The sequence below is a fragment of the Mus musculus genome, chromosome 10 (assembly GCF_000001635.26).
Source record: "Mus musculus strain C57BL/6J chromosome 10, GRCm38.p6 C57BL/6J".
Taxonomy (NCBI): domain Eukaryota; kingdom Metazoa; phylum Chordata; class Mammalia; order Rodentia; family Muridae; genus Mus; species Mus musculus.
In genome coordinates, this window is record NC_000076.6 from 70,132,486 (window position 1) to 70,156,942 (window position 24,457).

The 24,457-nt window shown below is 47.7% G+C and overlaps 1 protein-coding gene across 3 annotated transcripts in view; it reads left to right on the forward strand.

The window, feature by feature from the left end:
* Nucleotides 1-24,457, forward strand: part of Ccdc6 (coiled-coil domain containing 6) — a 96,323-nt gene that overhangs the window by 35,608 nt on the left and 36,258 nt on the right. For all 3 annotated transcript variants that reach the window (XM_006514276.3, NM_001111121.1, XM_006514277.3), the window contains exons 2-3: nt 10,094-10,243; nt 22,223-22,351. In XM_006514276.3, coding sequence (XP_006514339.1) covers nt 10,094-10,243; nt 22,223-22,351 — 279 coding nt within the window. The remainder of the gene's footprint in view (nt 1-10,093; nt 10,244-22,222; nt 22,352-24,457) is intronic.

Below are 24,457 nucleotides of genomic sequence, written 5' to 3' on the forward strand. Positions count from 1 at the left end.
TGCCAGGCAGCTTGGCTGGGTTCTTGGCCAAGTGGCTGTAATTCTTGGTTTTCAGTCTTTGGGGAACTATAGTTAACAGGATTCAAGACCACCCTTATCCCCATTGCACTGGGCAGCAAGCTTTCCAGGAGGCTCCTTCAGGAGAGATTGAGGTCTTTCTCCTCTCTTGTTACCCTTCCACCCCTAAATCTGGAATGCTCTACTACAGTGGAACACACACACACACACACACACACACACACACACACACAGAGCATACGATCACAAGGAGTTAATGTAGTCTTGCTCCTGTACTCAGGTGTCCAAGCAGAAGAAAACCTTCACACTGGAAATGAGTCCTTAAGAGCAAGGTTTATAGTCTTCCTACCTCTCCCTCGGGAAGGCGCGAAAGAGCATCACACCTCCACAGAACAAACACCAGCCAGCTGTCTCTTAAGCACAAGTCAGAGGGAAGTCAGTTCTCTGAATTGTCATGCTCCTAGACACTTAAAGCAAGCACAGGATGCAGCGATGGGCTGAAGGGAATAAATAACCAGGGCCAAATAGATGAGTTGGGACAGTACAGGATACAGTTTTCAGCATGGTCTTTGTAACAGCATGACAGAAGCTTTGGAAGTGACCACCGTGTCCAGCCGTAAGGAGATAGATATCGCCCCCATCACTGTCCGTTGCTCGCCCTTCTGCCATCAGTATGGCTTCTCTTGAAGGAGTTGATGTTTCCTGCACTCTGATAAGTGTATTTGCTCTTGGATCAGCTTTGCTCGGCTGAAGCTGCAACTGGTGAAGGCAGATCAGCGAAGGGAGCAGGGGCCAGCCAGCTCATAGCATTGCCTCGCTGGTGCTTAGATCTTGGGTGTGGTTAGGGAGCAAGATGATAGATAGGGTAGTTCTGGGGAACCCTCAGGTGGGGATCTTGCAACACCTTCTTATCTCTTCACACCTCAGACATAGTCGTGGTTGGGCAGCGTTTCACATTGTAGCATAGTTAGGGTGGGTGTGATTGGCTTCTTGCCAGCTGGAAAGGCCACCAGCATTTGCTGTGTAAAGGAAGGAATTTGACTGTTGTGGCGGGGGTGTGGGGTGGGGGTGGGGGTGGGGGGAGATCCTTCTGTTAGAAAGTAAAGCAGTAATCTTCTATCTGGCAGGTACACATAGCATAGGTGGGTGTGCGCATAAAGAGGAAGAAAGACTCCTTTCTCCAACGTCCACAGAACCCCTGCTTCCCAAACTGAGACCCAGGCCATTTTGTTTCCGTACCATCCTTCAGTCACTTTGTGGCCCGGATGCGCTGTTGAAAGCTGGCCTAGGGAACCGAATTTGCAATTAGATTGCCGTAGAGAATGTTGTCCTAACTGTCACATAAACTAGAACATTTTTAACTTGTCAAGCATTTCTAAGATGGAGTTTGCCTTAAGCACAGAAGAGATGCTCCTTGAAGCGCGGGCTAGCCGCTTGTCTGAATGTGTCAGGGTGACGACTCTCAGGCAAGTCTAATAATTACGTTAGTTCATGAGTTGTCATAATGATAGGAAGTTAGAGCCTTTTCATGTTTCATTAGGCTATGAAATAGACATCTCTTTTTCTCTCTGTCTGAGGCAGTATAACATCGTTATTTCACTTCTGATGTAAACAAAAAGCACCGGCTGACCATGGTGGTACTGTCTGTAATCTCAGCCCTCAGTGGGCCGAGGCAGCGAAGGATCAGGATTTTAAGTCCAGCCCAGAGCCTCAGAGTAGACCAGAGAACCCGCTTGCTTCTTAGAGACAGCTCTAGTTTCAGGAGTCCAGCAGCGTCACACTGTATAGCTGCACACGTTATATTAGCTCTTTACGCTTTTTGTTTGAGTAAAATGAAGTTTGTGTACTAACTGTGTAACTGTTTAGCATCACTGGTGGGAGAAGGGAGTCTTGGTTGAGGGATTGCCCAGATCAGAGTAGCCCGCCATCGACTTGTCTACGTGGGGATTGCCTAGCCCATAGTAGGCAGCGTAATTCCCTAGGCAGGTGGTCCTGGGCTATGTAGGAAAAACAGGTAAATGGTGAGCGATTGAGCAGCGCTCCCCCATAGTCTCTTCTTCAGTTCCTGCTTGAGCTCCTGTCCTGACTTCCCTCGCTGTTAGGCCATGACCTTTCCTCCCCTAAGATGTTTTTGATTCAGGGTGTTTTATCACAGCAACAAAGATAGAATTAGAACGAATATATTGACAGTTGTTGGTTTTTATTTTTTAAGGTTTTTTTTTTAATTAGCATATGTGCTGGCTAGTTTTATGTCAACTTGACATAAGCTAAAGTCATCTAGAGGAGATGCCTCCATAAGATTGGGCTGTAGGCAGGCCTGTAGTAGGGCAGTTTCTTTTTTTAAAGAAGATTTATTTTATGTAAATGTGTACACTATAGACTTTCACTTTCTTCAGACACACCAGAAGAGGGGCATCGGATCCCATTACAGATGGTTGTGAGCCACTATGTGGTTGCTGGGAATTGAAATCTGGACCTCTGAAAGAGCAGTCAGTCCTTTTAACAGCTGAGCCATCTCTCCAGCCTGGCATTTTCTTAATTAGTGATTTGGGCAGCCCATTGTTGCTGGGGCTATCCCTGGGCTGGTGGTCCTGGTTTCTATAAGAAAGCAGACTGAGCAAGCCATGGGGAGCAAGCCAGTAAGCAGCACCTCTCCATGGTCTCTGCGTCAGCTCCTGCCTCCAGGTTCCTGCCCTGTTTGGGTGCCTGTCCTGACTTACTGTGATGTGGAAGTGTAAGCCAAATCTGCCCTCTCCTCCCCAAGTTGCTTTTAGGTCATGGTGTTTCATTGCAGCAAGAGAAACCCTGAGCAAGCCTGCATATATTAATTCTGACATTCCCTCACGCCTGTCTGAAATGCATTTAGGTAATACCCTTTATTTTCTGTTGGCACTTTCTGCTCAGCTGATCCCTTCATTCCCACCTGGTCCTCCATTTCTAGGTCTTCTGTTTTCGGTATATTTCCAGAACTTTCCGTCCATTCAAGCCAGCTTCCCCAGGTCTCTGTCATGTGTGGTCTATTCTGTTAGGCTTCTGCTATGTGCTTTACTGTTTTGGATTTATTCATATCATAGTATGTCTCAGAACCCAGGGGAAATATGTCTCACCATGGCTATATAACTTTTGGCTAACATTTTTATTATGTAGTATTTTCCTCAGAATAAATAAGACTGTAAGACATGATCCAGTTTCAGGGCACAAGAAGAGCTGGCTCTCCCTGGTCTGCACTCCGTGATGGTTCTCACAGACGTGGATGCCTTTCCCCTGTGAAATAGCCCATGTTATCCCCAGCCCTTATTCCACATGGGTATATTTTCCAAAATTTGCTTTTTTTTTTTTTTTTTTTTAAGTGCGTGTTGAGTGCTCACATGGTTGCAGTACCTGGAGAGAACAGAAGAGGGCGCCAGATCCCTGGAGCTACAGGCAGTTGTGAACTGCCTGACCTAGCTGTTAGGAACCAAGTGCTGTAAGATCAAGAATTAGACAAATGGGACCTCATAAAATTGCAAAGCTTCCGTAAGGCAAAAGATAACTGTCAATAAGACAAAAAGGCCACCAACAGATTGGGAAAGGATTTTTACCAATCCTAAATCTGATAGGGGACTAATATCCAATATATACAAAGAGCTCAAGAAGCTGGACTCCAGAAATTCAAATAACCCCATTAAAAAATGGGGTACAGAGCTAAACAAAGAAATCTCAACTAAGGAATACCGAATGGCTGAGAAGCACTTGAAAAAATGTACAGCATCCTTAATCATCAGGAAATGCAAATCAAAACAACCCTGAGATTCCACCTCACACCAGTCAGAATGGCTAAGATCAAAAATTCAGGTGACAGCAGATGTAGGCGAGGATGTGGAGAAAGAGGAACACGCCTCCATTGCTGGTGGGATTGCAAGCTTGTTCAACCACTCTGGAAATCAGTCTGGCGGTTCCTCAAAAAATTGGACATAGTATTACCAGAAGATCCCACAATACCTCTCCTGGGCATATGTCCAGAAGATGTTCCAAATGGTAAGAAAGACACATGCTCCACTATGTTCATAGCAGCCTTATTTATAATAGCCAGAAGCTGGAAAGAACCCAGATGTCCCTCAACAGAGGAATGGATACAGAAAATGTGGTACATTTACACAATGGCGTACTACTCAGCTATTAAAAACAATGGATTTATGAAATTCTTGGGCAAATGGATGTATCTGGAGGATATCATCCTTAGTGAGGTAACCCAATCACAAAAGAAGTCACTTGATATGCACTCACTGATAAGTGAATATTAGCCCAGAAACTTAGAATACCCAAGATATAATTTGCAAAACACAAGAAAATCAAGAAGAGGGAAGACCAACGTGTGGATACTTCATTCCTCCTTAGAATAGGGAACAAAATACCCATGGAAGGAATTACAGAAACTAAGTTTGGAGCTAAGGCGAAAGGATGGACCATCCAGAGACTACCCCACCTGGGGATCCATCCCATAATCAGCCACCAAATGCAGACACTTAATATTCCAGCAATATTTTGCGGAAAAGACCCTGATATAGCTGTCTTGTGTGAGGCTATGCCAGTGCCTGGCAAATACAGAAGTGGATGCTCACTGTCATCTATTGGATGGAACACAGGGCCCCCAATGGAGGAGCTAGAGAAAGTACCCAAGGAGCTGAAGGGGTCTGCAACCCTATAGGTGGAACAACAATATGAACTAACCAGTACCCCCAGAGCTCGTGTCTCTAGCTGCATATGTAGCAGAAGATGGCCTAGTCAGCCATCATTGGGAAGAGAGGTCCCTAGGTCTTGCAAACTTTATATGCCTCAGTACAGGGGAACGCCAGGGCCAAGAAGTGGGAGTGAGTGGGTAGGGGAGCAGGGCGGGGGGAGGGTATGGGGACTTTCTGGATAGCATTTGAAATGTAAATGAAGAAAATGTCTAATAAAAAATTGAAAGAAAAAAAAAGGAACCAAGAACTCTTAACCACTGAGCTGTCTCTCTAGTTCCTATTAGATCAGATCAGCTCCTCGTCTGCTTTGAGTGAAGAAGTTTGATTTTTTTCTCCTGTAACTTTTAAAATCATCACCATCATCGTTGTTATAATTAATTCAGCACTTCTTAGGTTGGTTCATGATGTATTTAGCTGTTTCTTTGGACTTTATTGCCTTTTGGTTCCTTTGAATCTACCGTTTCCCGTCTGACTAGGTATTTGAGGGGTTCATGGTATGTTATGTGCACAAAAAAACTTTCTATACGCACAGGGCAATCATTTTCCAGGCAGCTATGAAGGAGTCGGCTTGGTACCCTGGAGAGAATAACAATATTTAGTTTTTCAGAGCACCTGGCCTGTTTCACACTGCCATCTATCTGTACTAAGTGGAGAAGTCCCATGAATCTTTGTTCTTGTCAAGATTTTATTTTATTTTTATTTTTTTTAATTTGCCGTCTTAATTCTCACCAGCCTAGGGTGTGCCAGGTAGTGGTCTTAATTTGTCCTTTGTTAGTCGCTTTCGAGGACAGTTGTGACTGTTTGAAAGTGTGGTCCTTCAGGTAGTGGGCATCACAGCCTACCTGGATCGTTTTCGCATTGAAGTTGCTTTTAATAGTATTCAAGTCTTCCTTGGCCTGGGGAGTGGATGGGGGCCCCGAGTGGCTGACCCCAGTGAAAAAGCCCCTTGATTCTGATTCTGGGGAACTGCCTCTACCCTTTTCTTTAAATTTTAGTTTCCTTCTGTCACGCACGTGAGGTCTGCCAGCTTCCAACTTGCAGTTTTCTCTTCTGCCCTTTCCTTTAGCTGACCACGCCCTTTAGTTGGCCCCGCCCCTTGTCTGGCCCCGCCCCTTGTCTGTCCCCTCCCTTTAACCGGCCCCACCCTTTAACTGGGCCTACCCTTTAGCTGCCCCGCCCTTTAGCATTCTGTTGTCACTGCCTTATAAACACCACAGTTCCTAAACCAGGAAGATCACATCCAAATCTTCTCCTCATTGTTTTACCACTTGGTTTTTGTAATTGGATTTTTCTGATTTTTGTCGTTCCCTAGTGAACAGTAAACATTGTGCACAGAGACTGGAGCCCACAGCAACATTCATACCGCACCACCTCCTCTGTCTGGGCATCCAGCTAAGGCTGAATGTGTGTAATCGGCAAGCGGTGTAATCGGCAGCTTGACCCGCTGCTGCAGTTTGCCGGGATGATGTCTCTCCTAGCCCTGTAGGCTGTAGATTCTTTCAGCTGAGGGCTTCTCTCTGTGTCCACGGCCTGTGGTCCACACTCTCCAGGGCCTTAGGTCCCATCTCTCAGTTTTGGGAGTCTTCGTGCATCTGGCCTGCAGTGGGGGAGCTGTGGATGGTTGTGGGTTGGGTCTCCTGGCTTGGGACACAGTGAAGGCTGAGTCTGGCTTTTGGTTCCTCATAGAGTGCTGGGAAATGCAGCCCTGGAGGACAGGGCCTTTTCCACGAATCTGCTGCTCTCCTCCTCTGGTACCAAAACTCTTCCTCAAGTCTCAGTCATCTTGGGCAGCACCCATGGGCTGATAAAACTTGGAAACTGTTAGGGTTCTTAAGTCTCAAGATCTTACTTGATATCTGGAAAACAAACATGTGCATTGCCTGTCTTTCTGTCCTACAGTCCAAGACCATGGTTTGGGATAGAGTCTGAGTGTAGTAGCATTGTAGCTGGATGTCTGTCTGTCTGTCTCTGCCTCTGTTTCCCTGTCTGTGTGTCTGTGTGTGTGTGCCCTGGAATAGAATTAATAAAGGCTTTAACTTGCTGATTGGTGTTGCTGCGGACCAGTGGCTAAGAGAGGCAGGGAGCATCCGCCAGCCACTAGGGACAGGCGAGGAATCATAATTTGAGTGTGGACCGGGAATCCTCTCTTTGAGCATTTCCTTAGAATGCTGGTCCGCCTGGCTTGTGCTGGGTGTCACTGACACACTCAAACAGATTTCTGCAGAAAAGTGGCTTGTGTTGATAAACCTATTGGTATAACCAGTTTGTAAGCTAATCCCATAAGACCCGCCAGCTGTCAGTCGCAAGGGATCCGGTTAAATTCTGAGCATCTGCCGGGGCAGTCAATAAATGCAAGATGCATCTCACACATACCAGTTGAGAAAGAAGGGGGCTTTACCCGGTTGCCTGGCAATGTGTCCATGGTCTTTGCAGGCCTAACAGTATGCTTTCAGATGCTAATCAAACTAAGGGTTTTTTTTTCTTCCTTTTGGTTTGGTATTGTTGTTGTTATCTTTGGAGGCAAAGTCAGAACTCTGTAGCCCAGGATAGCCTGGAACTCCTCTCACTGTGTAGCCCATGATTGCCTCAAACTCAGTACCTTCTTTAGTCCCCCCAGCTGCTGGGCAAGCTTTGAAGCTTTTTGAAAACTTAGATCTTGGGATGGCAAGGTGGCTCAGGAAACCAGCGAGCACGCTATGAAGACTGACAGTCTGAATTTGATTCCTGGGACTCCTGTGGTGAACTCAGATAGATGGAGTCCCACAAAGATTTCCTCTGACCCATACATGCTTAGCAGGGCACAAGTGCAGCAGCACTCCCTCCCCCAAACTGACTATTCTCAAATAGCGAATAATTTTATTTGCCACAGACCCAGTTTCTGACTCCCCTCTGTTTACTTCTTAAAACCTTGCTCCTTTGTCTGGGGAGACCGGTTTAGATAGAAAACACCACCTTCTAAAACATACTTTGTTCATTGTTAAAAAGTTTTTCTTTGTTCAATAGAGCCCTTTTTTAATTAAAAGGACTTTTAGATTTAATTCAGAAGACTTCACCCTTCTAGAAGGTGTGTTTCGGTGGCTGCTAGTGTGTTCAGGAGAACTCTTGGTGCCGTCCAGCTCAGAGTATACTCCTCAGCTCTGCAAGCAACCTGGGCACAGCGGTGGCCATTTATCCGCTCTTTGGCAACCCCAAGGCCCGTATCTATCTTTAAAGTTCGTTTACAAGGCAGCGCAGTTTGTCATTCCTCTAACTTGACGTGAAACGATGAGACAGAGGAGGAACCACTGGAGGAAGCTGAAGGCTGGTCACCAGTGTCAGAAGTGTTACCCAGAAGCCTCTGCTTCGGCCCTATCAGCCGTAGGCACGTGCGCAGAGCAGCTAGCTGGTCAGCCCAGCCTGGTTGGAGCCTCCTTTATTGCGTGTGGTGAAACGCCCAGCCATTTAAGATAAGGTGTGATCTTGTGTAAGTGGTGGAGGGTGGACTGGTGCTGATGCTGGCTTGTGGCAATAATAGATTTCCAAAGGCTAAGCCCAGCATCAGCTTCGCCAGCTGAGCAGGGTCCTTCTGCTTCCTTAATGTACTGAATACTGAGAGTTGGACTGGGTTGGTCCGAACCAGAAGAACCAGTAGCCCTGTAGATGATAGGCTCAGATATCTAGAGTAGGTCTGCAAATACTTTGGATTCTTGCCTATCACATGAGCAGGAATCTTGAAGCTTCTAGAAGAAGAGTGGCTGTTGATTTAAAAGATAAAAGTTGAGTTCTTAGCTATCTTCCTTGCTTGTTGTGGGGGCTGGGGGAGAGATCATGCTAAAAGCAAGTGAAGTTAGAGTCATGTAAGAGAACCCCAAAGGACTCTGGGACTGCTTCTGGTGTCCTTGGTCATGGATGTTATAGCTAGTTGAGCCTATTCATAATGGTTTTCCCAGGAACTTCCATGCTGACCGGTCTCCGAGTGCCCAGCTTTCCTGTAATTCAGGATGTCAGTCTTAAGTATTAACAAGTGTACTTGTCATAACTTTTCTAGGGTCATTGGGAGGCAGGCAAGACTGAGATGTACTGTCATTGAAACCATGATGTGTGTGTTAGGCACGGTGGTATCAGGGAAGCTGGTATCTAGGTGGTGGCGGGCGTGGAGTGCAGTGGCGGTGGGCCCTTTCAGGGTAAAGGCGGTGGCTGCCTAGTGTCAGACTCTTTCCCTGTCCTTGCGGCCATCTAGTGTCAGCAGAGGCTTGGAATTTATGCAGATCTCTCTCCCTGGACTTGGCTGTGTGCTTTGTGCTTGTAAACCCAACAGTAGAATTACAATATCTATTTGAAATAGGAAGGCGCTGGGGCCCTTCCCTGGGATCTTTGTTTGATTCCCAGCACCCACACGGTAACTTACAGTAGTTGTCTCTATAACTCTAGTCTCAGGGAACCAAACACTGTCTTCTGGGTTCCGCAAGCACTGCACACACAGGGCACACAGGCATCCACGCAGGCGAACACCCATACACATAAAACAAAAATTTCAAAATTAAAAATAATAATAATAATTAAAGGGATGTATGTGGAGTAAATATTTTGAAATGTTGGCGTCCTTTCCTTTGTGCCTTATTTCTTTCTAAAAGGGATTTTCCTGGAGTGGTTATGTCTTCTGTTTACTAAAGCTAGTACTCTTTGTTATCACCCGGAACACCAGGCCTGGCCCTTGTTGGTGGAGTGTTTCCAGTGTGTGTTCAATTCAGTAATGCCTGCTTTGGCAGGCACCCCACCTTCCATCCCTCTATCCCCCCCCACCCCAGCACCCCCAAGTTCCCAGGAGGGAAAGTAAAATGTAAAAGTTTTTTTTGCCCAGCCCCATAGGAGGTACCACCTTTAGGATGAGTGCTCTTCAGGGCTCGGTGCCTGTCCTCTGTAACAGTTCCATGAACACACAGATGTGCCGAGGTTCATTCAAGGTGGCAGCGTTCATGGCGGCGGGAAGGGATACTCTATCGTTGGGTGCACAGCACAGTCTGGGTCCTGTTTGTCAGGAGGGACTTTGCGTGTTCGAGTCTTGATCTTGGGATGTTCCGTGAAATCCAGTCTTTGGTAATTTGACCTGCCATTTTGAAGGAGGATCATGGGTAGTCTGCATGATCATGGACTTTACACAGAGTCCCCTGGGCTCCTAGTGACGTTGCTCTTGGTGCCTCTGCTGAAGTCCACTGCTTTGTAGGTAGGGAGAGAGGGTTATGATGGTTCACGGCTAAAGACAGAGCTCTTGTTAAAATAGGCACCTCTAGAAATAAGAGCTGTGCTACATTCGGGGAAAATTCCACGTTCTCACCACACGTTTTTGTTTTTGTTCTTTTAATTTTTTCAAACAGCAAGCCAGGGCTGAGCAGGAAGAAGAATTCATCAGTAACACTTTATTCAAGAAAATCCAGGCCTTGCAGAAGGAGAAAGAAACCCTCGCCGTGAATTACGAGAAGGAAGAGGAGTTTCTCACCAATGAGCTCTCCCGGAAACTGATGCAGGTAAGCTGGTCTCACCTCACGGCTCTTCCCTGCTCCACCCGCTTGCCTTCTGCTCCCTCTCCAGGAGGAGTGGCTTCATAGATCGTTTGGTTGTACATGTGCCGACGCAGGTGTTGCGTGGGTTTTGTGGGGTTTCAGAATAGTGGGGTGTGGATCCTTCAGACGGTGCCTCTGGAGCCCACCTGCTCGGGAAGGGTGGGAGTGTGTACCTTTGAGTCCTCGCAAACTTGGGTGCACCTGCTGAGCGTAGGTAGCATCGTGGAAATGCGGAGCTCAGCATCCGCAGGAAGATTCCTTTCTGCATTGCTATTGAGTCTACTGTTGAGTCACAGACATCTCCCCAGATCTTCTGCACTCAGATATGTGACCATAAACTGAGGGCATGTTCTAGGGGGTGACGGATCGGGTCATGCTGCTGCTGTTAGTTATAGAGTGAAGCCACGCACAACACACACCGGAGGGTCTGGGTCTGCCTTAGGAACTCATCTGCCTCCCTGCTTGTATCACAGAGGTTACTACCAAAATGCAACTAAAACTCCCCATGGCACTGCTCCCACTATGGTTGTCAACCTGTGGGTGGCGATCCCTTTGGGGATGAATGGCCCTCTCACAGGGTCACCTGAGACCACCAGAAATACCAGTTTACATTACTGTTCCTAACAGTGGCAAAATTACAGTTATGAAGTATCAACGAAGTAGTTTTATGGTTAGGGGTCACCACAACGTGAGGAAGTGTATCTATCAAAGAGTCACATACAGCATCAGGAAGGTTGAGAACCACTGTTCTTTGGAGGTAGTGTGCATGTTAATTCCTGTTAATTTAAGAATAAATAAGAGACCGAGATACAGGGGGTAGAACGTGTTTGTATTTCCTGTTCACCAGTATCACAGGCAGGTTGCATTCATTACAACAGAGAGTGCTTCAGCCAGGTCCTCTCTAAGAAAGTTCTGCTGGCTTCTCCCTCTGCTGGGCTCTATTTATTTATTTTATTTAATGTTTATGAGTACACTGTAGCTGTACAGATGGTTGTAAGCCTTCATGTGGTTGTTGGGAACTGATTTTTTTTTTAGGACCTCTGCTCGCTCCTGGTGCTCAGTCCCCTGCTTGCTCAGGCTCAAAGATTTATTTATTTATTATTCATAAGTACACTGTAGCTGACTTCAGACGCACCAGAAGAGGGCGTCAGATCTCATTATGGGTGGTTGTGAGCCACTATGTGGTTGCTGGGATTTGAACTCCGGGCCTTTGGAAGAGCAGTCAGTGCTCTTACCCACTGAGCCATCTCGCCAGCCCCTCTGCTAGGGTCTTAGCTCCAGGAAGCTTTGGTGCACAGAAGCTTTAAGCGTTAAGATCGCTCATCCAGGAAATCCCTTTCTTGCCTTTTTCTTTCCTAGTCATAAATTAAAGACAATGCTACAATTTTATTCCAGTAGCGGCTGTGGAGAGGGACTGATGCAGGTGCCGGGAACTGTGATGAGCAGATGCTTATAACAGAATGTTTTGCATAATTCTTTTAAAATTATTCATTTGCATTGTGATTTAGAGAGAAGAGAGGGGAGGCTAATTTGACTTACTGTGACCCATTGTTGCCAGTGGTAGATGGCTTATTCTTCATGCTGTTTCTAGACGTGCCACGGCTACAGCTTGTTTCTCCTGTGCTTAGCTGCGTCCAATCAGCTGTGCCCATTTTTAACAACGCAAGAAGCCCACTTTCTTACTGAACTGGCATTGTTAGTATTTGGCTGAGTCATGTTAACAGTGAGAACCCAGCAGGTGAGCTTTGCTCCCCGCCCCCCCCCCCATTCACCCTTCATGACCCATTGCCTTTCCAGTAACACTAGTGCTTCTACCGACAAGATTAAAAAAAAAAAAAGAGTAAAAACCGTAAGAGCCGTAGGAAGCGGCCATGGTGGTATGCCAGGCACAAGATGGCTTGGTTCAGTTGGGACCTCCCAGCATTTTACAGATGCAGCTCTGCCCTAGAGAACTGTGGTGATTGTCTCCACAACCCTTCAATCTAAATATGCATATATGAGGAACCTAAGTCCACACCCCTTGTCTTAGTCAGGGTTTCTATCCCTGCACAAACATCACGACCAATAAGCAAGTTGGGGAGGAAAGGGTTTATTCAGCTTACACTTCCATACTGCTGTTCATCACCAAAGGAAGTCAGGACTGGAACTCAAGCAGGTCAGGAAGCAGGAGCTGACACAGAGGCAATGGAGGGATGTTCCTTACTGGCTTGCTTCCCCTGGCTTGCTCAGCCTGCTCTCTTATAGAACCCAAGACTACCAGCCCAGGGATGGCACCACCCACAAGGGGACCTCCCCACCTTGATCACTAATTGAGAAAATGCCTTACAGTTGGATCTCATGGAGGCATTTCCTCAGCTGAAGCTCCTTTCTCGGTGATAACTCCAGCCTGTGTCAAGTTGACACCCAAAACCAGCCAGTACACCCCCAATTTTTCTTTCTAAAGACAATCACTCATGTCTGAACATACTAAACTGTTTCTGCAAAGTAGTGTGTGATCTGACACTTCATGGGGCAGTGTCTGGCATCACAGCAGAGTGTGGTCAGCAGGCATGTCTCAGAACACATTGCCAAACTCTCACCATTGGCTGTAGAGGTATTTAGCATGTTCCTAGACAGATTCTCAAGAGTTTTGCCTTGGGTTTGAGACCTTTAGGTGGCGGTCAGTTGTTGACTTGCCTAAATGATGTGAACAACACTTTGAGGGTGCAATTTGATGGCGTCGCACGTGTTGGTATCCGACGACATCACTGTCCTCTGTCTCCAGAATGTTTTCAGGCTGGAACTCCTAACCCATGAACCAGCCACACTGCCTCAGCCTCTTCTGGCTCTTGGGATCTTGAAGGCAATGAATAGTGTGTGTTGCTTGAAGGTGGGCACCTCTGGCTCATCTCCCATTTTACGGTTTTATAAACCTGTCCCATTAGACATCACCCAGGATGGTTGGTCTTAGTTGAAAACTTGGCGGGATTTAGAATGGGTTCAACTCCCAGCAACCACATGGCGGCTCACAACCATCTGTCATGAGATCTGATGCCACCTTTTGGTGTGTCTGAGGACAGCTACAGTGTACTCACATACATAAAATAAATAAATAATTCTTTTTTTTTTTAAATGAGCATAGGAGATACTCAATGAGACCATTTCCACCCAGGCTTAACGGCGGAGGGAAGACCTTCCCTGATTGGGTGGCGCCATCCCCATGGGCTGGGGTCCTGGAGCAAGTGAGCTAAGCACCAGCACTTAGTTTCCTCCCTGAGGCGCAGTGGGAGCAGCCACTCCATGCACACCCAGTGCCACACCCTTCAGTACAATGGACGTATCCCCTCAAACCGTGAGCCAGGCGTCTCTCATCATAGCAAGTAATCAGCTCGGCACACAGATGCCCAAGACCCCGCTCTATTGTTGGCCACTTGGAGGATTTGTAGCTACAAGAAAATGCTGCCTGGGTTTGATCCTTGCTCTCCAGGCTCTCACCACACGTTTCCTTTGTCGAATCCCGAGACTCTGAAAACCACCCAATGTGGAGATAACTTTTTCCATCTGGAAGATTTTTTTTTTTTTAGGATAATTGATGCCAGTAGGCTTTTCCAACTGTGTAATTAATTTAATATGGCTTTCTAGGTGTTCACTTCTGTTTACGGTGTTTTGGAATAAAAAGCTGGCTAAGGGGAATGGCGCCGTTGACAGACATATGGCGGAATTGACTGGTCTCTGTGACAATGCCTAGCATATTTCACCCGCAGGCCGCCGGACACCTATTTATAGGACAGTGTGGCTTCCCTGTGGTGATTGGGCATTTTAAAAATTCATATTTCAGAGAGGGATTCCTGAGGACAAAAGAGACTTGTTAGCCCAATGGTGATCTGCCTGCTTCTGCCTCACCTCCAGGGGTTGAAGGGAGAGTTGCCGCTATAACTGGTCTTGAGATGCCTTTAAAAACAAAATAATCCAGTTCACGTCATTGTAGACGAGAGCCCTGGAGATGACCAACCTGGGAAGCAGATAAAGCTAAATCCTCAGTAAAGAAAGCTACATACTACACACTACACACTACACACTACACAACACACACACACACACACACACACACACACACAGTATGTAGCTCTTTTCTCTTGGGGAGGCGGGAGTGGTACATGCTTTTATTATTATTTTTTTTTATTTTATTTTTTTGAGGACAGAGGCCAGGTCCCCTGGGACTATAATCACAGAGGACCAAACCTGAGCCATTTGCGAGAACAACAAGTGCTTTTAACCATCGAGCCAACTCTCCCGCCCACCGCATGCTTTTCTATCTTGTGAAAGCTTTATTCTGAGAAATGTACATCTTTCTGAGCCCAAAGTGTGAGACCTGGGACCCACTCTCTGACTACTAGAGAAGGAAAAATAATTCAGGGGAGGATACAGAGCTGCTCTGCTCTGTGGCCCTCAGAAGGCACAGTGGCCACCATTTGCAGTTAAAATGTTCATGACGTTCTGATGAGCAAACTCTAGGTCTGATATGAGACGCACACGCTAGAAAAAAGGCAGCTCTCCGGATGTCAGTAGTACCTCTGCTGGGTGCTGAGCACACAGTCTGCTATTTATTAATTTGTTGCCTTTTGAAGGAGGCTCTTGATTCTCCTGCCTCAGCCTTTCAAGTGCTTTCAGTCACGCACTGCCATCCCCAGCTAGGTTATAGCCATCACCTGTGTGTGCCTTTTCTTGCCATTGTATACAGGCTGCATGCATTTCTATAACCATACACTTTGTAAATGGGATTTAAAAGTTCTGTCAGCTAAATGTCCTGGCCTTTTGAAAGCTCCTTCTGCCCCATGACTTCAGCCCTCAGAGCCCTGCCGTCAAGGTCAGGAGTTGTATTGAGGCCTCAGGATCAGGCTTGCTCATGGGCAATAGAAGTTTCACACTTGCCTCCATCATTAAGAACGGGTGTATTCAAAATACCTGGTGGGATTCGCTCCATGCTGATCCTCTGTTGCTAAGAGCAAAGTTCCTGATTGCCCTGGTTGCCAACTACGGCTCTTCAGTGCTAACTTGGCTTGGCTTTAGCAACTGGACATCTCCCACCTGATGCCTCAGGTTCATTTCCTGTGTGCGTGCTTGTGTGTGTGTGTGTGTCTGTCACCCTGTTTCTGAGTGTTGCCTTCACTCCTTTCTATAAATAGGATACTACAAAAAGTCAAAGAAAATTTTGGGTCCCTATCTTTCACCAGAGAATAATTGAGGGTAATAAAGAATGCTACATACTACACATCCTTCTGTCTTAGTTAGGGTTTTACTGCAGTGAACAGACACCATGACCAAGGCACATCTTATAAGGACAACATTTCATTGGGGCTGGCTTACAGGTTCATAGCTTCAGTCCATTATCATCAAGGCGGGAGCATGGCAGCATCCAGGCAGGCATGGTGCAGGAGGAGCTGAGAGTTCCACATCTTCATCTGAAGGTGGCTAGCAGAATAGTAGCTTCCAGGCAGCTAGGATGAGGGTCTTAAAGCCCATGCCCACAGTGACACACCTACTCCAACAAGGCTACACCTCCAAATAGTGCCACTCCCTGGGCTAAGCATATTCAATCTATGACACCCTCAGTTTTTAAGAACCTGTTCCAGTTTTCAAGTTGTATACCTTAAAACAACAAATAGGTTTATGGTCTTGTAACTTTGATCTGCATTTGAAGTAGAATCTGGCCCAGGGGAAGTGTGGGCGTTCTGGCTAGAATAGAAATGACGAAATAGTCTTACGCTAGTAAGTGCATCCTATATTTTAATCACGTCTGTATATGTGTGTATTAAGTGTGGGTTTGTGCAGGTGAGTGCGGTGCCTTGCAGAAGCCAGGAGACTACATTGGATCCCCTTCCAGCCAGAATTACAGGTGACTGTGAGCTACCCAACACGGGTAGGAACTAGGAACTGCTTTCAGATCCTCAGCAAGAGCAGCGGGTGCCCTTAATTGCTGAGCCACCATCTCTGCAGCCTCTGACATGTCATCTTTGTTATTGAGTTGGTCCCCGAGGTTACAATACCTTCTAGAATTAAAGTGGGTGAGGCAGTTTCCTAGCATCTGTAGAAACATGAAGGCTGCAGAACTGAGTATGAAGCCGTTGGGACCAGGAGGTTGTCCCGGTGCTTAGGTGGGTGTGGGCTCCTTGCAGAAGATTGACAGCAGGTGCTTCAGATGGGCATCGCAGGGAAGATGGATGCAGAGTGCTTCAGACTGGGACCAGGCAGCAGTCACTGAGACAAAGCACCATGACCCATGCAACTTACAAAAGAAAGCGTTAGGTTGGGCTCACCCCATGCCTTCCACTCCCTCTCAGAGAGGTTATGCCTTCTTCCAGCACCACAGAACCCTTGTGCATGGTTTGTCCCCAAGCCCTGGACTTGAGCAGAGACTCCAGCCTGTCTCCTTTTCAAAGATGCACACCAGCATTTGAGGCCACTTCCTGCCAGCTCCACGGAGGTGGCCATGCCTTTCACTGGGTTTGTGCAGACAGCTAAATCACACGATGGACTGACGCTACAGGAAACTGTTTTGTTAATTTCAGGGTCACCGAGGTCAAGCATGCCTTGGCATCCGTTCAGATGACAGCTTCGCCTCCTGTGGGGGAGGAGAAGCAGCCTTGATGTATGTCTTTGATTAAGTTGGCTGGACCCGTGGTCCTTGTGCCCAGTGGTGTTCAGAGATAATACTGACCAAGGAGAGATTGCTTTCACATTATAGCTATCAAAACAGTTGGAAGATTTGTTTTTCTAGTTGCTTCCCATTCCTCATTACCAGACTCTTACCTCTGTCTGGTTTTCATTTCCTTCCATGGAGCGAAGGTCTGTTTTTTTTTTTTTGTTTTTTGTTTTTTTGTTTTTTAATATGTTCCATTCACAAAACATCTGCAAGGAGCTGCCAGATTGTTTAAACTGCATTTGAAATGCCACAGACCCACCAGCGGCCAAAGTATAAACCCTAATTCCCCTGTAAATAGCATGCCAGGAGCTCTCAGCGGAACGGGATCAGTGTTGGGACTAGAGAAGATGATGAAGTTCTTTAGTAATAAAACATTGCCGAGTGGCCGGAGAGGTGGCTTGTGGCGTAGAGCGCTGGCTGCAGTTCCACTGGACGCAGGTTCAATTTCCAGCACCCACATCATGGCTTGCAAGCGCCTACAATTCCAATTCCAGGGGATCTAACTCACTCCTCTGTAGGCACTGAACACGTATTACACATACATACACGCATGCTGGCAATGCATAACGTAAATGAAAATCCCAACATGGCCAGGTTTCCCTGAATGTCTGTGCGCATGCGTGTTCACACATGCGGTGCGTCCCTGAGTGGGTCAGATGACTCTGTGTGCTGCCTTCGATATCAGATACAAGATAGAGTAGATCTCGGGGGGCGGGGCGGGGGGGGGGGTAAAGGTTAAAGGAAACGAAAAATCATTAGGTAAAGCTAGGGCAAGAGCTTGCTGGACTCCGGAGAGGGCGGGAAGCATTATTTCTAGTTGGACTTGTACTCTTGTGTGCTGACAGTTGACCTGAAAGTCGATGAGCTTTAGCTGGCAGTAGGAACACCTTTTAAACAAAGAGGCTCCCAGGAGGCCCCTGTGGCTGGAAAAGCAGTTCCCGTTGTCGAAAGTGGGAAAGCAGCTGGCAGAGTAGGTTGATGTAGAAAGAAGGTCGGAAGCAGAGTTGGAGATGTCTAGACTTTGGATGGACAGAGCAGGCCTTTGGACAGATGGCCTGGCTCAGTGGAGACATCTGGTCAAGGGACAGTAAGGAAGGGCCAGGGGTGTTGTCAGCAGGACTTACAGGAATCAACACCATCAATAAGAGATGTGCCAAGAGAAGAGGGTCCAAGACTGCAGGAGATCAAGTAAGGAGGGCCACAAGGGAAAGCCACAGAGTGGGACAAGGTGTCTGACAGGTATAGCTTCTCTCTGATGTGGGACAGTGGGACAGACAGACAGCTGGGAGGAGAAATGGCACAGAACTGGACCACGGTGCTTTCGTTGATAGACAGCTAAACTGGCCGGGTCACAAGTAAGTACCGAACCCATTAGTAATCAGGAAAGGCCCTGACTTCCTATTGCGCTCTGCTCAGAGAGAAGCGAAATTGCTGGGCCGTCTTTGGAAAAGATTTGCATTTCCCAAATAAGCCGGAAATCTCGCTTCCCTACGACAACAACGAAGATGATGACAATGTCAGCAGCTACGTTCCTGCCTCGGGCGTCACACGTGTCTGCGTCTGTCTGCGTGTTTACTGCAGCCCTGGAGAGGAGGTCCTGTTGTCTACCACTCCTAAGGACCACCAACCAGGAAGAATGCGGTGCCTACGACCGACCTGACTGGTAAAGGATGAAGGCTGCTTACTCGTTGAGTTGGCTGCTGGACGTGATGAGAATATATGAGTTGTGGTCTAACTCATCACAAGTACGTTGAGCAGAGGAAGCTGGGTAGAAAGAGCACAAAGTCAGGCAAAGCTGGAATCTAAATATATACGGGCAGGAAAAAAGAAAGAAAAAGTTAATAGACACAAGGGCCTGACTGCCAAGAGCCTCGTGCTGTGTGATTGAACTTTGACACCATCAAGGTCTTGTTCTTGGTATTGATCTGGTGCCCTCCTAACGGTGCCCTTGGTACATACCGAGTTGTTTAACTCATCCGGAAGCTGAGCTTAGGGCAAATGGGCTCACAAAGTGCAGTGCCATCATTCAGACGGCCACTGTGTGAGCTCCAGAACGCTTCGGGAGTCCTGGTCACTGTCCTTGTGTAGGTGTTCGGTCCCAGAAGGCTGATACTTGGTGCAGGCGGCAGCTCATGCCAGTGGTGAGCAGCTTGAGGGTCCTGGCCTCTTTGGGGTTGTGTACCAGATACCCCGCATCTCAGGTAATGACATTATAATTCATAGCAGTACCAAAATTACAGTTATGAAGTAGCAATGAAAATAATGTTATGATTTGGCCGGGGGTGGTCACCACAGCGTGAGGAGCTATATTAAAGGGTTGCAGCATTAGGAAGGCTAAGAACCGCTGGTGTACAACAGGGCAAAGGGTTTGGAAGGCAGAGGCCTTAGCTGGACCCCTGCCTTTCTTTCCCCCTGACCTGCAAGGCTTCTGTCTTATTACACCTCATGGAAGTATACTGGACGTCTGGACTCAGACTCCTTGAACTATCCTCCTTCCTCCCTCCTCTCCCTCCTTCCTCCCTCCTCCCTCCTCTCCCTCCTTCCTCCCTCCTCCCTCCTCTCCCTCCGTCCTCCCTCCTTCCTCCCTCCTCCCTCCTCTCCCTCCTTCTTCCCTCCTCCCTCCTCCCTCCTCTCCCTCCCTGTTCTCTCTTCCCCCTCCCTGCTCTCTCTTCCCCCCTGCTCTCTCTTCCCCCCTTGCTCCCTCCTCCCAGCTTCTTAACCCACATCACATCACCGTGGGGGTGTAGGCCATTCCTGGGTTTCTCTCTTTGAACCATATTTTCTGTCCTGTCTCCTCTGCAGAGAAACTCCCTGCCCTGCTTTGACTTGCCCTTCACTGAGAGGTGACAGAAGGGAACCACAGCAGGCCACTGTTTCTGCTCTCTCCCTGGGGGACAGTGACCGTTCAAGACACTCCAGCTCAGGGTAGCTCAGTAGTTTCCCAATGGTTAGTGCAACCTGGGACCTTGTCCTGGTGACGATCACTTTACCGTCCGGTTTTCCTAAGGGCATAGCTCTTTTGTGGGAAACCTAAGATGCATAGCCATCACAGCCTTTGTTCCCTGTTCACCATGCAGTTGTTAGCGGAAATACCTCCCCGGTTATTGGCAGCAGCGGAACATCTGTCTAAATACGACTTCCTGCCGTCAGCCAGAGCCTCTCCGCTCTCGGATTAACATTCTCTTGACAGATGATTCTTGTTGGGCCAGAAGTTTTTCCGAGTTAGATTCCATTCTTTATTGTTTTAATTTACCTGGGGCAGAAGCAATAATACCTTTTTTTTTTTTTTTTAAGGAAAAGAAAAATTGAAGGAGCCATTTCTAGGTAATGAAATGGTGGCAGTTGAAAATGTGTCGGAAGATCTATTTAGAAACACCTTTATGCAAATAGATTAAAGAGTTTACCGGCTCAAGTGTCTCTTGCCTTTAGCTCATAGACAGGCAGGCCTAACGTTTATAGTCTGTTTCACGGCACAGGGATCTTACTGTGGGTTTACCTATCACCTGCACACTACACACGCCCAGGATGGGAGTTTTTTGGTGAAGGCGGCCCTTTTTTCTTGCTCAGGAATCCCTGTGTCCGACACTTCAAAAGCTCTTCCTGAGCTCTGTCCACCCGTGTAGCTTTAATTACTGCACGGCTTTGCAGAACCTGAGTTTTCAAGAGCGAGCTAAAAATAGCTAGTCACTGTAAGCACTACCTCAGGTCTTCCTTCGGTTGTGTGTCTGGGTCCCTGCAAGGGCGACCAGCTTGGTTTTGGAGGGGGTAGGTACATCAGCTTTTCTATTCAACATGCCCTGTGGTGGAAGATGGCCTCAGGTTGAAAAGGTGCCTTTAAACAGTGCATGCACTCTCTGGGTAGCAGAATTCCTACCAAAAATGTAAGCATCTATCCTGCTTGGGGTGATCCGGCGAGGGTCACCCCTCAAACCCTCCCGAGGGAGGCTGGCTGGCCTAATGTTTCTTGGATTTAATCGTTTGATTCTGCCTTCCTGGTCAGTCTGTTTGCTGAGGGTCTGGGCTCAAGAGCATGGTGTGGTTCCCAAGCTCTGTTGCTCTCAAGCGCATTGTCCCCTTGACACCGTGTGGTGTGCTGTTGTGTGTTCTGTGTACCAGGGTGAGCGCAACGGGGCTGGCGCTCCTGCAGAATGTACCTTTCATAGAAAACGTTAGGCCTGTGGACTTCATTGCCTTTAGCCCCCTTTTTCTGTCTCTTCTGGGCTCTGAAGCAGCAAGTGAACTCTCACTGGTGATTAGTGTCCGTGTCCTGTCATGTCCCTGTCCCCCCACCCCCCCTCGAGTGTCAGAAAACATGGCTGGTTATTAGTTGGAAATCATGGTTGCTTATTAGTGAGAACTCTGGCCTCCCCTGTGACTCCCTCGGTTTCTTTAATTTCCTTTTGGTCTTGAAAGTTGATTTCATATATAAATTATGTAAAACTTTTACTTGTAACATCATAGCTTTAACTTTTAATTGCGAGTATGAGGTTCCACCCCCCCAGCACACACCCTGGGTTCTTCAGCGAGACGGTCGGGTCGGTCGGAGGCAGCAGTGGGCGGCAGCGTGATGGATGAGTTCATTATGCAAAGAGAACCAATGTCGCTGATTGCTCCCCAACACCGGCTTACATGCGAGCACCTTGGGAAATAGCATAATTCCGAATCATTTGCTAAGTGTATTTTTGGGTGGTGACAACTCGTTCTATAGACATGATGCAGATCCGAGTAGATCACAGTTAATTCAAATGATTGGCGGTGCAAGGCTTTCAACCTGGAAAATTCCTCCGGCCTGCAGCCTGTGAGGTAGCTGAGTGGCAGAAGGCACTTGCCACAAAAGCCCGGTGATGTAACTTCATTCCCCAGCCTCACAGTGGAAGAAGAGAACTTAGCCATCTCCTTCGACTTCCACACGCCATTGGCGTGTGTGTGCCCAAATTTCTTAGCCTCTCTGATCACGACGTGTAACTTAAAAGAGATTGTAGTACGTGTTCTAAAGTATGCTAGATTCCCAGTTCCTCTCTGCAGAGATTCCCTGTAGCCCCTCTAGAATAGATTTCAGTGTTTAATTTATGGTTTGATAGTTTGCTCTTTGAGTGATGCCCGGCCTTTACACGACAGCAGCTATCGGTTGTGCCCGTGCGAGCACAGGCGGGCACTGCCGGTCTTCTGAGCTGCTTCCTAGTTAGCACAGCCTCTGGAAGCATGGATTCGCACACACGGCGTCATCACTCACTGTCCCTACCCTTGTTGTTCTGTTTCAGCTGCAGCATGAGAAGGCGGAGCTGGAACAACACCTGGAGCAGGAACAGGAGTTTCAGGTCAACAAGCTGATGAAGAAGATCAAAAAGCTGGAGAACGACACCATCTCCAAGCAACTCACCTTAGAGCAGGTGAGCCAGGGCGGGCAAGCGAGCGTCCTCGGTAAGCCACCTAGGGAGGCACCAAGGAGTGGAAGGGAGAGAGACACCTTCCAGCTCTTCCCTCCCTCATGGGGACTGTATTTTCCAAGTGAGTGTTGGTGAGTTCACAGAGCCCCTGCTCACTCTCTCTCACACTCTCTGTCTTTAGCCACAGTTGGTGTTGCAGGAGCTGTGCGAGTGATATGATTTAGAGTGGGGGAGGGGGGAGATCCTTTTCTACGAAGTGGGGTGGGGGTGAGTGAGAACTCCCACTAGTGATTAGTGTTTATGTCACCCCCACCCCCACGAGAGTGTTGGAAAACATGGCTGGTTATTAGTTGGAAATCATGGAAAGGGAGAGATTAGTCTCTGTCCTACGTAAGGCAGGCTTGTAGGGAGCAAAAGCTGCTTTCAAGGGTCGTTCAGAAGAAAACGACGAACATCTTCTGTCAGTGATCTCGCAGGAACTCAGCCACCCTCGTAGAGACAGATACTGGAGTGATAGGCTTGTTCAGCCCATCCAGGGTCAGTCACCCCCATGGGCCGCTCTCATTTTTCTGAGCCATGGGTCTCCATTTGCAAGTACAGCAGGGAAGACTGAAACTGGGGTCCCCAGACTGGGAGGTACAAAACTTGTCAGGCTCCAGTGTTCACGTGCCTGACAGGTTGGTGTGGGTGTCCATTCCAGAGCTAGCCTTAGAGGCACACACTGCCCTTCCAATCCTGTCAAACACAGCCATGGCAGCCGCCATCCTTCTGTTGAGGCTGCGGTGTCCCTGGGCTTGGGATCTCTGGTGCTTTTTCCACATCTGTATCCTCAAAAGACATTTCCCTAAGACATAATATTAAAGGTCGTCTGTCCATGGTGTGCGGCTCCGGGCTTCCACGTGAAGCTGAGCAGATGGGTTAAGATGTCCCAGCTCTGTCTTGCGAACACTGAATGATACCATGTAATGATTTGTTGAGGCCCCCTGAGCGAGCACTCTGATCTCTCTCGGTCTCAGTGTTTTCTGTTTGTCCATCCCTGTGCCAACTGTGTCTGCTGTAGCTCTCGTTCGTCACCTGTCTTGTTTCTTGTGGAATGTTTTCCTTACATGCGTGTTCGTGTGCTGCTCATGTGCCTGCAGAGGTTAGAAGAGAGCAGCCTTGTGTCCATGTAACAGGAATTACAGGTGGGCAAGCACCATGCCAGGCTGGGAACTGAACCCAGATCCCCTGGAAGAGCACCACTGAGCCACCTCTCCAGTCCCCTGTAGCTCTAGATTTAACAGTTTGCTTGAGTTGAAACCAGGGTGGGAATGAGAGGTTGGGTGTATTGTCTTGTTATCCACACGCAAAGGTACCAAAGGCAACTGATTGTCTCTGGGGTTTGTGGTACTGAACGGTTTCTTTAAAAATGCCTTTGTCCCTTCCTTGTTAAATTGGGTTTCTAAGGGTTGGTTCTTTCGTAAGCACACCTAGAGCACTCTTGTTTCTGTTGATCACCTTTCAAACCTAGATGCAATATGTAAGTTGTAGAAGACTCAGGTCCCCAATTTAAAAACACTATTGTTCCACTGTTTACCTATAGCATTGCTGTGATCAGGCAAACCACCCTGCAAAGTGAACAAATCCTTGAGGATTTGTGGTTTAATCCATGATACAAGTCCCAGGCGTCGAAGCCATTTAACTGAGAGGCCCCAGGGAGCTCAGCAGGGGTCTCACAGTTCAGCATCCACCCTGTGTGTGTTCATAGGCTGTGACCTGGTTCTCCAGGGGTGGCCACAAGGTGGGGACAGAGAGCTGGCTTCAGCAGGAAAGGGCTGTGGCCTCACAGGTGGCTCTAGGGAGGTGGAGAAAGTGAGTGTTGTGTGACAGACCTATTCCAGGGGAGACCCAACATACTTGTCCATTCAGCCCAGAGAGGGAACTTGGGGCAGACCAAAATACTGATATCACCAACATCCACCTTGGTGAACCAATGAGTTTTTTAAGAAGTTGTTTACAGGAATATGATAAGGAGTTACTGATGGGAGCAGAAATAGCCTCAAAGACAGCTTGGTCGACAAGGTTTACCCCCTGCATGGGTGACAGTTCACAAAAGCTCAGAACCTGGAT